This window comes from Danio aesculapii, chromosome 1 (genome assembly GCF_903798145.1).
Source record: "Danio aesculapii chromosome 1, fDanAes4.1, whole genome shotgun sequence".
NCBI classification, from domain to species: domain Eukaryota; kingdom Metazoa; phylum Chordata; class Actinopteri; order Cypriniformes; family Danionidae; genus Danio; species Danio aesculapii.
The window spans coordinates 19704704-19717849 of record NC_079435.1 but is presented as its reverse complement, the minus strand read 5'-3'; the positions used below and the strand labels follow the sequence as shown (position 1 = coordinate 19717849).

The 13146-nt window shown below is 38.6% G+C and overlaps 1 protein-coding gene across 1 annotated transcript in view; it reads right to left on the bottom strand.

Moving 5' to 3' along the window:
* The window catches only part of htt (huntingtin), a 78017-nt gene that overhangs the window by 5685 nt on the left and 59186 nt on the right, over positions 1 to 13146 (bottom strand). Inside the window, exons 53-65 of the mRNA XM_056456875.1 lie at positions 12861 to 12987; positions 12522 to 12625; positions 12294 to 12448; positions 9751 to 9890; positions 9582 to 9664; positions 9344 to 9474; positions 9090 to 9222; positions 5337 to 5492; positions 5062 to 5252; positions 3039 to 3153; positions 2018 to 2231; positions 341 to 446; positions 95 to 257 (exon numbers count right to left, since the gene is read on the bottom strand). Of these exons, the coding sequence (XP_056312850.1) occupies positions 95 to 257; positions 341 to 446; positions 2018 to 2231; positions 3039 to 3153; positions 5062 to 5252; positions 5337 to 5492; positions 9090 to 9222; positions 9344 to 9474; positions 9582 to 9664; positions 9751 to 9890; positions 12294 to 12448; positions 12522 to 12625; positions 12861 to 12987 (1818 nt within the window). The remainder of the gene's footprint in view (positions 1 to 94; positions 258 to 340; positions 447 to 2017; positions 2232 to 3038; positions 3154 to 5061; positions 5253 to 5336; positions 5493 to 9089; positions 9223 to 9343; positions 9475 to 9581; positions 9665 to 9750; positions 9891 to 12293; positions 12449 to 12521; positions 12626 to 12860; positions 12988 to 13146) is intronic.

The window sequence follows — 13146 nt, the reverse complement described above, 5'->3', positions numbered from 1 at the left end:
AAACCATTACAATTAATTTCATTCAAGATCACAAAGATCATAAAGCATTACATAAGAAATCAAAAAGAAATTAGTGCCTAAAAATGCCACTTGCCTTGTAGACCACTGTAGCCATGAACTGTGGGTAAGGCTGCTGATTGGACAAGAACTCCCCGATGACTTTGTTCATAACATCCTGCAGTGGGAAAAAGTCATCCAGGAACTGAGGAAGGATCCTGGCCACAACACGTGCCTCACTCGGAAAACCTTTGCGAATCCTGGCGCAAGAATTTGCCACAGGTTAAGCAGATTTTTTGGTGATGAATCACTGGAACAAAAATATATATTTAAATGTACCTACCTGTCAAACAGAACAGATACACGCTCCATTGCGACGATGACTGACTCGCTGTCAGGAGCTGTGGGGTCTGCATCAGCAGGACGTCCAGGACTTCCCTTCTCCTTCCCTGTAGTGTGAAATGATGGCCATCATTAAGAGGAACAGTTTGGTTTCTATTCATTCCAAATAAAGAAAATCTGTTTTTTTACAAAATAATCAGAACAATAATATACTTAAGTGATTAGTTTACTACCAGAATGAAAATGTCCTGATGATTTACTGCCCACTTGACATCCAAAATGAATTTAATTTTGTCCTTGAAAATGATTTATGGTTTTTGAGGAAAAACTACAGCATCATTCACCATATAGTCGACTTTCGTGGTTTTCGATGGTTTCAATTTGCAAATTGCAGTTTCAGAGCAGCTACAAAGGGCTCTGAACAATCCCAGAAAAGGAATAGATTGTCATTTTCTTAAAAGCATAGCAATCCATATACTTTATAACAACAAAAAAAGAACCGTATTACTTAGCTGGGATAACTTAAAGTACTTTAAAGCTACATTTAAAGTTCAAAGCAATTAGTACCATCACATTTCCACAATATAAAGAACACTGGAATTTCTTGTTCAAAAAAAAACAAAAAAACAAAGAAGAAAATCTATTTGTTTAACTGAAGAAAGAAAGAAATTATCTTGGATGACAAGTGGGTGTGCAAAATGGAATGCATTTCTGGAAGTGAACGAATCCCTTAAACAACCTTAAACATAAAGCACTTTCTTAAAGGAACACTCCAGTTTTTTTTGAAAATAGGCTCTTTTTACAAATCCCGTAGTTGAGTTTGAGTTTCACCATTTTGTAAATCCATTCAGTTGATTTCAGGGTCTGACATGAGCATCTTTAGCCTAGCATAAATCTTTGAATCAGATTCCTGAGTCTCGCTGATGTCCAGCTTCTCCAGCCTCCGGCGCCTGGACTGCAGCCCTTCACTAGATGTGTGGCCATATGAGAAATGGTCATGCCCAACTGAGCCTGGTTTCTCTCGAGGTTTTTTAATTCTTCACTTTCGCAAATTGGTGAAGTTTTTTTCTTGCCGCTGTCACCACTGGCTTGCATGGTTCGGGACCTGTAGAGCTGCGCATCGATGGATTGCTCTTCAGTGTTGGACTCTCCAGTACACTTTCCATGTACTGCGTAATTTCATCGTGCCTGCTGCAGCCAGTATACAGCAGCATAGTTTCTTGAACATTATGCTGGAATGAGAGTATAGTTCCTAGTCATATCGGGCTAGAAGGTTGCAACTTTTCATTTTCTGTCGGACTTAATACACAATGTAATTACAGAAGAGTCAAGCTTTAAACTGGAAAACTTTAAATAGAAACTATTTGGTCATTTTTAAGCCAGGTGCTAATGGTCTAATCTGATTCAATGATCTATGCTAAGCTAAGCTAAAAGTGCTCTCACCAGACATCAGCTGAATGGATTCAAAAATGGCAAAACTCAGCTACTCAACTCTAGAGAAGCTGTAAAAAGACCTTATTATTTATTTATTTGAAAGTGGAGTGTTATTTTAAAAAACTCATTCTGCTGCTATGTGCTCTGTTAGTAAGGTGAGTATCTATAAATTGCTGCTGTTAGTAGGGTGGGTCAGTATTGAAGATGAAGCTGAAATGTGTCCTGCCTTCCTCTCCAGCCACACCTGTGTACATGCAGGTGAGCATGAGACCCAGGGCAGCCATGGCGCGGTGTGGACTGGGCATGTTTACACGGTCAACGCTGAGCTTGACCAGTGTCTCTGCATCCATGCGTGAAAGCTGCTCAGACAGAAGCAGCCGCTCCAGACCTCGCAGGATGCAGTGGTAGATGATGGATGGTGTGGCCTCCTCGCTCGCGGACAGAATCATGCAGCACAGCTGGAAATGTAGAGAAGGTACAATAGTAGAAAGAGAAGGGTCAATGACATAGAGTGTCAATGATGAGGAAGAGGAAAAATCTTGTAATCTTTAGTTTAATGTTCAAGTTCTTCATTGTAAGAAATGGCTTCTTTAGGGTGATTTTGGATTCATATGCACACATATACATATATACATATACAGACATATACATATATATACATATACATACATACATATATATATATATATATATATACATATACATACATACATATACATACATACATATATATACATACATATATATACATATACATACATATACATATACATATACATACATACATACATATATATATATACATACATACATACATATATATATGTATGTATGTGATTCATCAATTTATAGATTAAACAAAAATAAAAAAACAAACAAACTGGACATTGAAAGTATATAGATTTGACAGATATGTTATTCCTGTATTATTTAATATTATTATTTTATTCTTTCTCTCAAAGTGTATTAAGTTATTTTGAGTTTTATACATTATTCTTGTTGTATTATTTATTTATTTATTTATTTATTTATTTATGTTACACTGAAAATTTTAACCTTTTTCAATTTGTATGACAATGTTTATAGTAAAAAACTATTGTGGTTTAAAAAACAAACAAACAAAACTCATCAACCCAATAATCATCCAGAATCTGCTCATATGGACTACAAAATCAAACTGATCTACAATCTATACAAGTTGCTTTGTTTCCATTAACACATTATAATATTACATATTAACACATCATAATGTGGTCTCTTCCCACCTGAATGATGCCGGCGTTGAACTCAGAGCCAACATCCAACGGATAGTTCTCCATCATGTAGAAAGCCACGGCGCACATCACCAACACATGTTGCTGGTTGTGCAGATTCACACAGCTGAGATAGAGACACACACAAACATCATTAGTCCTAAACACACTTGTGTATTTTCAGTGAGGCGATCTGATGCTAATTCTAGCGCTGGTCTTTAATGAAGGATCTCAGATCTCAGTAAGCTACCATACATTACAGCTAATGAGGAGCTGATGACCGTGCGGCGTGTGTTGTCATTGCCTGTGCGAACATATTATTGAGTCTCCCAGCATGCCACAGAGACTGTGGCATTAGCTTTGACTGCATGGGGCATAACCTCTTAAGAGACGCGATAACTGTGTGAAGCCTTTCATCTGATGCAGGACGCAAACAGTTAGCCTCTCATCCTATATTCTCTTAAATGAAACAGCAAACACCAAGAGTTACTGTGAGACTAATGAGTGGTCGCCATTGGCTGCTGTTGGGAGTGTTGTGGTGGTGAGGGTAAAGCTCAGGACTGCTAAGAGAAAGGTTAGTGAATTTAGTCCACACAAAGAGCGAGCTATAAGCCTTCATCATTGGCTGGAAGCAGGAGCAAGTCTGCTACAATGGCTAATTAATAGCAGGCTCACCTCAAGTCTCTAGGCTTTTTCAGTATTTTCTGAGCTGATGTAAATGGAGAGGTTATGCTTATGTATAAGAAGTTGCGTATTTTTGCATTCGCTACTCACTTTTATTTTTAAGATATATTTATTATCTGTTTTTTGTCCTGTCTCTGTAAATCTGTTGCACTGTAGAAGCTCTGTCACGAAAGCAACCTTAACGTAACCTTCCCCAACCTTGTGCCTCGAGACAATCCTGTCTCGGAGGTCTACAGACAATTCCTTTGTCTTCATGCTTGGTTTGTGCTTTGACATGCACTGTCAACCCTGGGGCCTTATATAGACAAGTGTATGCCTTTTCAAATCATGATCAATCAACAGACTTTACCACAGGTGAACTCCAAGTAAGCTGCTGAAACATCTCAAGAATGATCGGTGGAAACGGAATGTTCCTGAGCTCAATTTAGAGCTTCACGGCAAAGGCTGTGAATACTTATGTACATGTGATTTTTCAGGTTTTTTATATTAATAAATTTGCAACAATTTCAGCAAATCTTTTCTTCACATTGTCATTTTGGGGTATTGTGTGCTGAATTTTTGAGGAAATGAATTTAATCTATTTTGGAATAAGGCTGTAACATAAAAAAAAATGTGGAAAAAATGAAGCGCTATGAATACTTTCCGGATGCACTGTAAATATGTAATTATAATTATGAGAGTTGATGGATTTGTGAGACTTATGGATTATGGAGAAACATGGATTTCAGAGTCTGTTTTGGAGTGTTTTTAATGTGACTGCACAAATAACAACACTATAAAATGAACGCAAATTTCTGATCATTTATTTATTCAAGACTATATTAATACAAAAAAAAAATCTGCGTAGCCTTCAGTATATATAAAAAAACACATATATATATACACATCATATAAATTTTTTCATTAAAGGAATAGTTTACCCAAAAATGAAAATTTACTCACTATTTACTCACACTTATGTGATTTTAAATCTTTATGAGTGTCTTTATTCTGTTGAACACAAAAGAAGATATTTGGAAGAAAGATTAAACTATTGACTTCAATAGAAGAAAAAACTAATATTATGGAAGTCAATGGTTACAGGTTTTTAGCTTTTTTCTAATTATCTTCTCTTGGTGTTCAACAGAATAAAGAAACCCATAATGGTTTGAAACATGTAAATTGTGAGTAAATGACAGAATTCTTTTCATATTTGGGTCAAGTATGTCTTGACTATTTAATTAATAAAAGAAAATAAAAAAATTAATAGTTGCATCAAGTGAACAAGCTGTAAGGGAGAAAAATAACGTTTCGACAGACAGTAAATAGTTAGTGTTTGGTGTGTGTGTATTCAGTTTTAAGCGTTACTCACTGTGCTATAGCTCTAAGGTTAGACAGCAGGTATTCACTGACAGTAGGTATAAGCTGTCGCGCTGTATCGTCCAGTAGGTCACACTCCAGCACATACAGAACTCCATGAAGAGCCCCGATCCGACTGGGTAGATGAGTGCTGCGTAACGTGCTCTCCAGCAGACGGCAAACAGGCTCTGCAATGGCTTTATCCTGATACAGGTACATCGGTCCACATTGTTAAACATCTGTCACACATATAAGTGAAGTTATGGAGTCAAAAGTGCACGTACACACCATGCCAAGCACTGCTGCTGCTTTACAGATTGCTGGAACAAGGTATTGGTTGAGGATCTCATCTTCTGGTGGATGGACCTTCTGCAGTTCAGTCAGTGTGGAGAACATCATATCAAACTGATTCCTCTCGGTGAAGAGATCAGACACTGCCAGCAGCTAAAAGAGAGATAGAAGAGGTGAGTCAAATTTACATTTAGCTGACAATTTTGTCCAAAGCGACATACAATGGAGGAGGCATCCAGCGATTCAACAAGAGGCAATAAAAACAAGTGCTAAATATACAAAGGAACTGTTTGTGCTCAGAGAATTAAGTGCTTTTGTATTTTCAGCAAGGCGATCTGATGCTAATTTATACACATAAATGTGTATAAATGTTCGTAACTAGCCTTTCTATGAACACTAGTTGATTATAACTGCAGATCAATGATGCAAAATAGCCTACTGCAACGTCTGCAATTATATGAAATAAGTAAATAAATGCAATATATGAACACATACAGACCTATACAGTCTCTGATATGTTACCAACTACAGATAAACTACACACAGCATACATTTAGTCCTTATTTGGGTTCAAAAACAACACGCAACATATAGCCCACAGTCAGAGCTAACATCTCATCTGTATTTTTAATCTTCATCAGCACATGTAACCTCTGTTAGGAAGTAATTTCATCATTCCGAGTTCATAATAGTCCAAAAGGTGATGATTATAGTTAAACATGGCAGTTTGTTCATCTTTTAGGTTGCTGAAAGAATCCTTTGCTCCTTTGTTTGTTTTTGTGGTGGTGGTGGGGGGGGGGGGGGGGTTCTACGGTGCACAGGGTAGATTCTGCTCTTCTTCTTGGCTTTGTGGCTGTTCATCAAGACGGCGACAAGGTTTGTTAAAGTTTGGTTCGACTATGGCTTTTTAATATTTGTATATATTATTACGGTGTAATGTCTCGGCTGTGTATATAAAAATGGTGCTTCCTTTGTTTCCATTCTCCTGGCTTATGCACGAGTAAGTGCTTAAGATTTGGGGCAGGGAGTGTTTTTTTTTTTACAGTGTTTTCTCGGGTGGTTTGTCAGGCCCACTAATCTGTGTGAAGCACACTTTCTGAATGTACATAGTTTATTTAGATGTTGAATGGAGTGTAAAAAAAATTTATATTGATTTGTATATTTATATGTTATAAAGTGAACTTTGGGCATCACGGTGGTGCAGTGGGTAGTATAATCGCCTCACAGCCAGAAGGTCTGGGTCAGTTGGCATTTCTGTGTGGAGTTTGCATGTTCTCCCCGTGTTCACGTGGGTTTCCTCCGGGTGCGCTGGTTTTCCCCACAGTCCAAAGACATGCAGTATAGGTGAATTGGGTGAGCTAAATTGTCCATAGTGTATGTGTGTGAATGAGAGTGTGTGTGTGTTTCCCAGTGATGGGTTGCAACTTGAAGGGCATCCGCTGTGTAAAACATATACTGGATAAGTTGGTGGTTCATTCCACTGTGGCGACCCCAGATTAACAAAGCCGAAAAGAGAATGAATGAAAGTGAACTTGCTGAATTATAATCTATCTGATAAAATTTGAGATGTGAGCTTTTAGTAGTTCCGTCATTGTTGTTTGTTTATATCACAATGTGTACTTAAATGGTTTCTATTATACCTTTTTTAAAATATGTAATACAAGTAAAGTTTCAGCTCAAAATACCACACAGTTCATTTTCTATTTGATGCTGTAAAAGCTTCGTTTTGTGAGAAAGCAAAAATAAGCTTTTTTTCTTTCTCCTGTGTTTTGTGCTGCTCCCTTAATCATGCCTCAGTTACTCCAGAAACAACTAATAATCAAATGACTTTTATTGTCACATCATCATCAGCAGCACGTGTGCTATGATGAGTGAAAAGCTTAATAATAATTCATCTGCATGTATGATTAAAAATCCTTTTCGGTTTAAAATCTTGATATACATTTTTCAAAGCACACAGACAGACAGCTAACAGTATAGCACATGAGTATTCAAAACTAAACAAAACACAGAAGTTCACATAATGTTGTTTATGTCTGTGAATGTAAATCACTTGGAAAGTTTATTCGATCTGTGAAGTGGCATTTCTTAGAAGTGTCATCAATACACTACTAACACCCCTCAACCAGGCTTCACACCCCTGAGCATGCCTTGGGCAAGGATTATTTAAATTTGATTTACTGTGAAGTGTATATTCCTGGAAGAAGGACCGAGGCTGTGTTCACCAAAGCAGTTTGTTCCAGAGGCAAGCATATCTTTTCAGTTGTTTGCTATGAGAGCACCTAAATTTTTAGAATTGAGCGTAGAGTTGAGTATCTGATTCACACAGAGTGTGTGTGCAGTTTTTATTTAAATGCCCCAACAGTTGAAGAAAGTTTAACTTATAGTAAATCGCAAGTTTTTAGTCCTTGATCACACCGAATGCACTTTCTGTAATGAGAGGTTTTGAGAGCCTTTTTTTGAATGGTTTACTAATCAGTCCCTCCAGGATTTTGTGTTTGCTGAATTTATCGCAAAATCAAACAAACTCTCGAATTTTTTCTAAAATTCTGCAGACCTCCCGCAAATTTGGAGTCTAATCGATTTCAATGACATCATCTTGACTCAAAAACAAAGGCCATGTGGACGCAAACGACACTCGCTAAGCCATTATTTTACACACATCATGATTGTAGGTGGCAGTATATACCTTACGCTGGTCTGTAACTTAGCATTTAACTAGACAAAGAACATTTAACTTGACACAGCACATTAAATGAGTAAACATACAAAGTCGCATTTACCCAAAAAAATTACTGCGAAAGACTATATGAGGTGGGTGAAATTATTTAAATAAAGACTTTGTTATGTGCTGTGCCGTTGCAGGCATCTTTGAGCTGTTGTGCACACACAATTTATACAGTATCCTTTAAAATTTAAGTTAAGTTGAATTCAATGTATGGGTCTAGGAGTAATAAAATATAAATATAATAAAGACCTGTGTCTGTGGTATATTTTTACAGCAAATCAACACAAAATAATGCAGCAAATCAGTAATTTTAGACCGCAAAATTCTGAAAAAAGTTCCATAAAATCCTGGAGGGACTGACAAATGGTTACAAGCATTTTTTTGTGCATTGCACCTTGTGTTTTAAATGTCTTTTGCACCTTGTGTTGCTTCCGTTCAACCCTGAGCAGAAAAAGCACGTTAAGTCGGTCGTATCTTTCAATGAAAGATCAATGAAATCAATGAAAGCAGAGGTGGAGTTTCTGTTGAGGTGACTGCAGTGTTTGTGTTGTCGAGACAACTACAGAGACTTTTAAAGATGGAGGAGAGACTTGTGGTTGCTGTTTCGAGTTGTTTTGAGCTCTATGAATTCACAAATCTTGAATAGCACAATATTATTAAATTTTTAACAATATCAACAGCAACACTCGCGCACAATATGCTGCTGATTCAGTTGTTTCCTAATGAAATAAAAGGCACACTGCACTTCTTTTTTTCTTGTCAACAAAAAAGGCAGTGCGGTACACCTCGCATTCTTAGAGCGCAAAATCACATCTGGTGTGATCGGCTCCTTAGACTTTTTTTTTTCAGAATAACATGTCCTTATAGTCAAAGTTTTTGTTCAGAAACAGTGCTAACCAATATAGAAATTACACACATTAAAGTAGACGTTGTGCTAACCTTTTCAAGCCCAAACAGCAACATCACACACTAAAGGAACTAGAAAACACAACCCTTTTAAGAGTTAACAAAACCACCCTCACCGATCTGACCACCTCACTGATGAGCACGACAGGAGTCTTTTTGCTGCTGGGGCTGCCAGGGAGAATCCACTGACTGTAGAGCTCCAGGAGGAACTGAGAGCAGGAGTGGATGTCAACCCCAGCACGGTGCTTCCTGGACAGGTCGAAAACAAAAGCCAGCACACAGGGGTCAGTCTGGAGGATACTAGCTTTAAGAAGTTATGCTGACAAGAACTCAAATCAGTGGCCAATCAGGTGTGTGTGAGAATTCTGACCTGGAGTTGATTGGTGATATTGGTGGCGAGGCTGGAGCTGGAGCGTCTGTTTCATCTTCCTCATCCTCACCCCATTCCTCCTCCCTCAGAGGGGTGATGTTGTTTCCTAACCACACTGAATGAATCGACACCTGCAGAATACACAATTAGGATTTTTCTTGGTCATATTTGAGTGAACTAGTCTTTTAGGAAAGGTTAATGAAATGAAGAAGTGTTCTATAGTAGTCAGTTTACTAACTTGACCCAGTTTGTAGTCCATGTTCCCCATCTCCCTTTCGGTGTTAATCTGCAGGAGGAGTTTCTCATGGCTGATGAGTGTGCCTGAATATGCAGATATACATGCAGAGGTGATATACATGACAAAATGCACATAGTCAGAGCAAGAGGGCATTTCTCTGACCACTGACCTGCTGTTGAGGATGATAGTGATGGCACAGGGTCCCAGGCTTGATAAGGAAAGTGTGTGGCAATGTTGTCTCTCTTTGACACCATGGCCTGAATCTCACGCTCAACCATACCTCTAATCACACTCAACTTCCGGCCAAACCTGAAGAACACACAACCATATAACCCATGTTTAAACCTAGAGGAACAGTACAATAATACAATTAAGCTGCTTTTCCACTGTGTGGTACGTTTTAGCTCACTTTGGTCAAAGACTATATAATATACAAGACATGTCACTCGTATCTTTTTGAATGGGGAAAAGTGTAACGGTCAAAATGGTGAATAAAGCCCCGCCTACTAGTACAAGAGCCAATCATCGATTGCTATATGGTAAAAAAAAGCGCACCCTCTAGTACAGGAGCCAATCATTGACTACGTGTACATAGACATCAGTAATCAAATTATTTGCCTTAATCTAATTAAGACAATAATAATATAATAATATTATATTAATAATATACATGAGTTACTTTTTGAATGTTTCTTTCATGATCCTGTTTTACATGTTATAGCACATAATCCGATTAACATCATTGCGTAACCGCACTATCCACATTTCCTCCATAGTTTCATGTAATTTCGGGTCGTTCATTATTAATTTGTCGACTTTAACTGCGGTTTGACACTTTCACTTTCATTCGGGCATGCCCCCCATGATAAATGAGATACTGGATGCAACTATGAACTGCTGAAAGAGTTATGTTTAAATGGAAGTTCATACAGCATGCTGAATGGAAGAAAAAAACCTCCGCATTTCACGGCGCAGGTGTCTGTGGTCTGCACTGACTTGGTAGGTGCAAAGAGTGTCGTGTGTGTGTGTGTGTGTGGACTATCCTGTCGCAAAACACGGCGAAAAGCCCTACATGACGGTAATACTTCTATTAAGGTGTTTACATGTCTGGAATGCACTTCAATAATGTGACTAAAATCGGCATACTCCACATGTCTTAATTCGATTTCTCTTTAGTTCGATTATGACCTCAATCTGATTCAATTAATCAAAAATCGCTGTTTACATGGTTAACTCTTAATCAGAGTATAGTCTTAATCGCATTAAAATCAAATTATTGGTGTCCATGTACACGTAGTCAATGATCGCTATAGACTGACGATACTATAAGAGAGGGGCTTGGACCAGACACGAGTTTCTGCAGATTTTGTGTGATTTGGACATTTAGAAATCAAACTAAAGGGACAGTTGTTGTTTAATTTAAATGGTGATTCCTAATATGAAATTCAATCATAAGCTTGGCAAGCAATTATGGAGAATTTGATGTTTCCCCATTCAAACAAAATGCCTGAGAGGCGTTTTCAAAGATGGCCTCCGAGTGAAATGACTTGCCTTAAAGGGATTTGCTTTGGTTCAGTTTTGCTCGGCTCCATTTGCATTTCCACTGCAATTTAGTACCGCTTAAATGTGTGTGTGGGATTATTGCTATATTTAAGTCACCTCTACTGCAAAAACATCCTGAGAAAAAAATTTTCATTCCAGGTCATCCCATCCACTGCTCGACTGCAAATAAAAGGAGAATCAGGACCTTTTATTCTAAGCACAAAGCTGTAGCGAGTTTTTTTCTTGTGGTCGTATAAAAATGATTTAGTCGTGTGAACCAATAATACCGCAATGGCTGCTGCTGACTATTTAAAGGTTTAATGTTCTTGTGTCACAAATACAATGATGCAGGTAGTGAGGCTGTTAGTATTGATGCTTTTGCACCAATCAGTGAACAGCAGCATGTATGTCATGTTTTGAGAATGGCATGTTTAGGGATCACCCAAAGGGGTACAAAAAATACAATACGATACTAGTGTATCTGTATATGCTACTTAGAATTTTTTTGCACCACCCAAAAGTGAGCCATACTGAACCAAACCAATGTTATGTAATGTGTATTTATATAGTGCATTTATCGTGTATACACCCAAATTGCTTCACAATCATGATGGGGGTCTCTCCACACCACCACCAGTGTGCAGCATCCACTTGGATGATGTTACGGCAGCCACAGGACAACGGCACCAGTGTGCTCACCACACACCGGCTATTGGTGGAGGGAAGTGACAGTGATAGAGCCAATTCGGTGAATGGGAATAATTGGGAGGCCATGTTTGGTAAGGCCCGAAGAAGGGAATTTGGCCAGGACACCAGGGTTACACCCCTATTCTTTTAGAAGAAGTGCCATGGGATTTTTAATGGCCACAGAGAGTCAGGGTCTCAATTTAAGGTTTCATTCGAAAGATTGCGCTCACAGACAGTATAGCGTCCCCTTCACTATACTGGGAACTTAGGACTATTGCAGACCGCAGGCTGAGCACCCCCTGCTGGCCTCACTAACACCACTTTCAACAGCAACCTAGTTTTCCCATGTGGTTTCCCATCCAGATACTGACCAGGCTCAGCTCGCTTAGCTTCAGTGAGTAACCGGTCTTGGGTTGCGAGGTGATATGACTGTGGAACCAAGCCATACCATGGAGTGGAAAAGCACTTTTAAAATCTACTAACCTGGTGTCCAGAGCTTTCAGGATTTTGTTGCGGGGTTGCTGTTCAGGACAGCTGACAGCTGGATTTCCTGCTGTCGGTAGAGTCATGGCACTCAGTACCAGAGAGGTGATAGCCTGAACTGCCAGTACATTTATCTGAGTCCTCTCCAGATCCTCCTGTGAAACAAACAGACATGTCTTATTTGTCAATCAAAGCATTCAAAACCTGGACAAATGGCTTTCTTTTTACCTCCTGCTGGGTTTCCTCCTCTTGGTCCATCGTGATTGGCTGAGTAACCAGCACTCCCAACAACGTGGCCCATGTCTCCTCAAACTGGGTTCGACTGCTCCAACCTACAAGAAGAATTCAAGACGCTTCATAACCATGGCTGGGCTGGACTGGGGAGTAAATGATGATTAAAAATCTAATTTCTATTCCTTTAAATAGACACTTTATTTAATTTATTATGATTAGATATGTATATAAAACCACTTTGGTCAATTTTAATTAGCGCAGACACCAAAATATAATTTCAAATCCATTTTCAGAACTCCAAAGCTACAGAGCAGTCTGAAATTAGTCTCCTACCCAGAGTGTTAATGCGGTAGAGGAACTCTCTGAACACATCCTTCTCCTGCAGGAACTCTACAGGGATCTCTGGTAATGCTGTGCCAAATTCTCCACTCAGCCTGGGGGACCAGCCCAGCTTCCAGACCTGGAAAACACAGTAACATTTTAATACAGTTCTAAAAACATAATAAATACCACTCATAGAGTGCTCAGCATAATTGAGTACACCCCATTTTGAAAATAAATATTTGTATCCATTTCTCAGTGAATATAGGCACAGTATTTTGGTGCATTTAAACAAAAC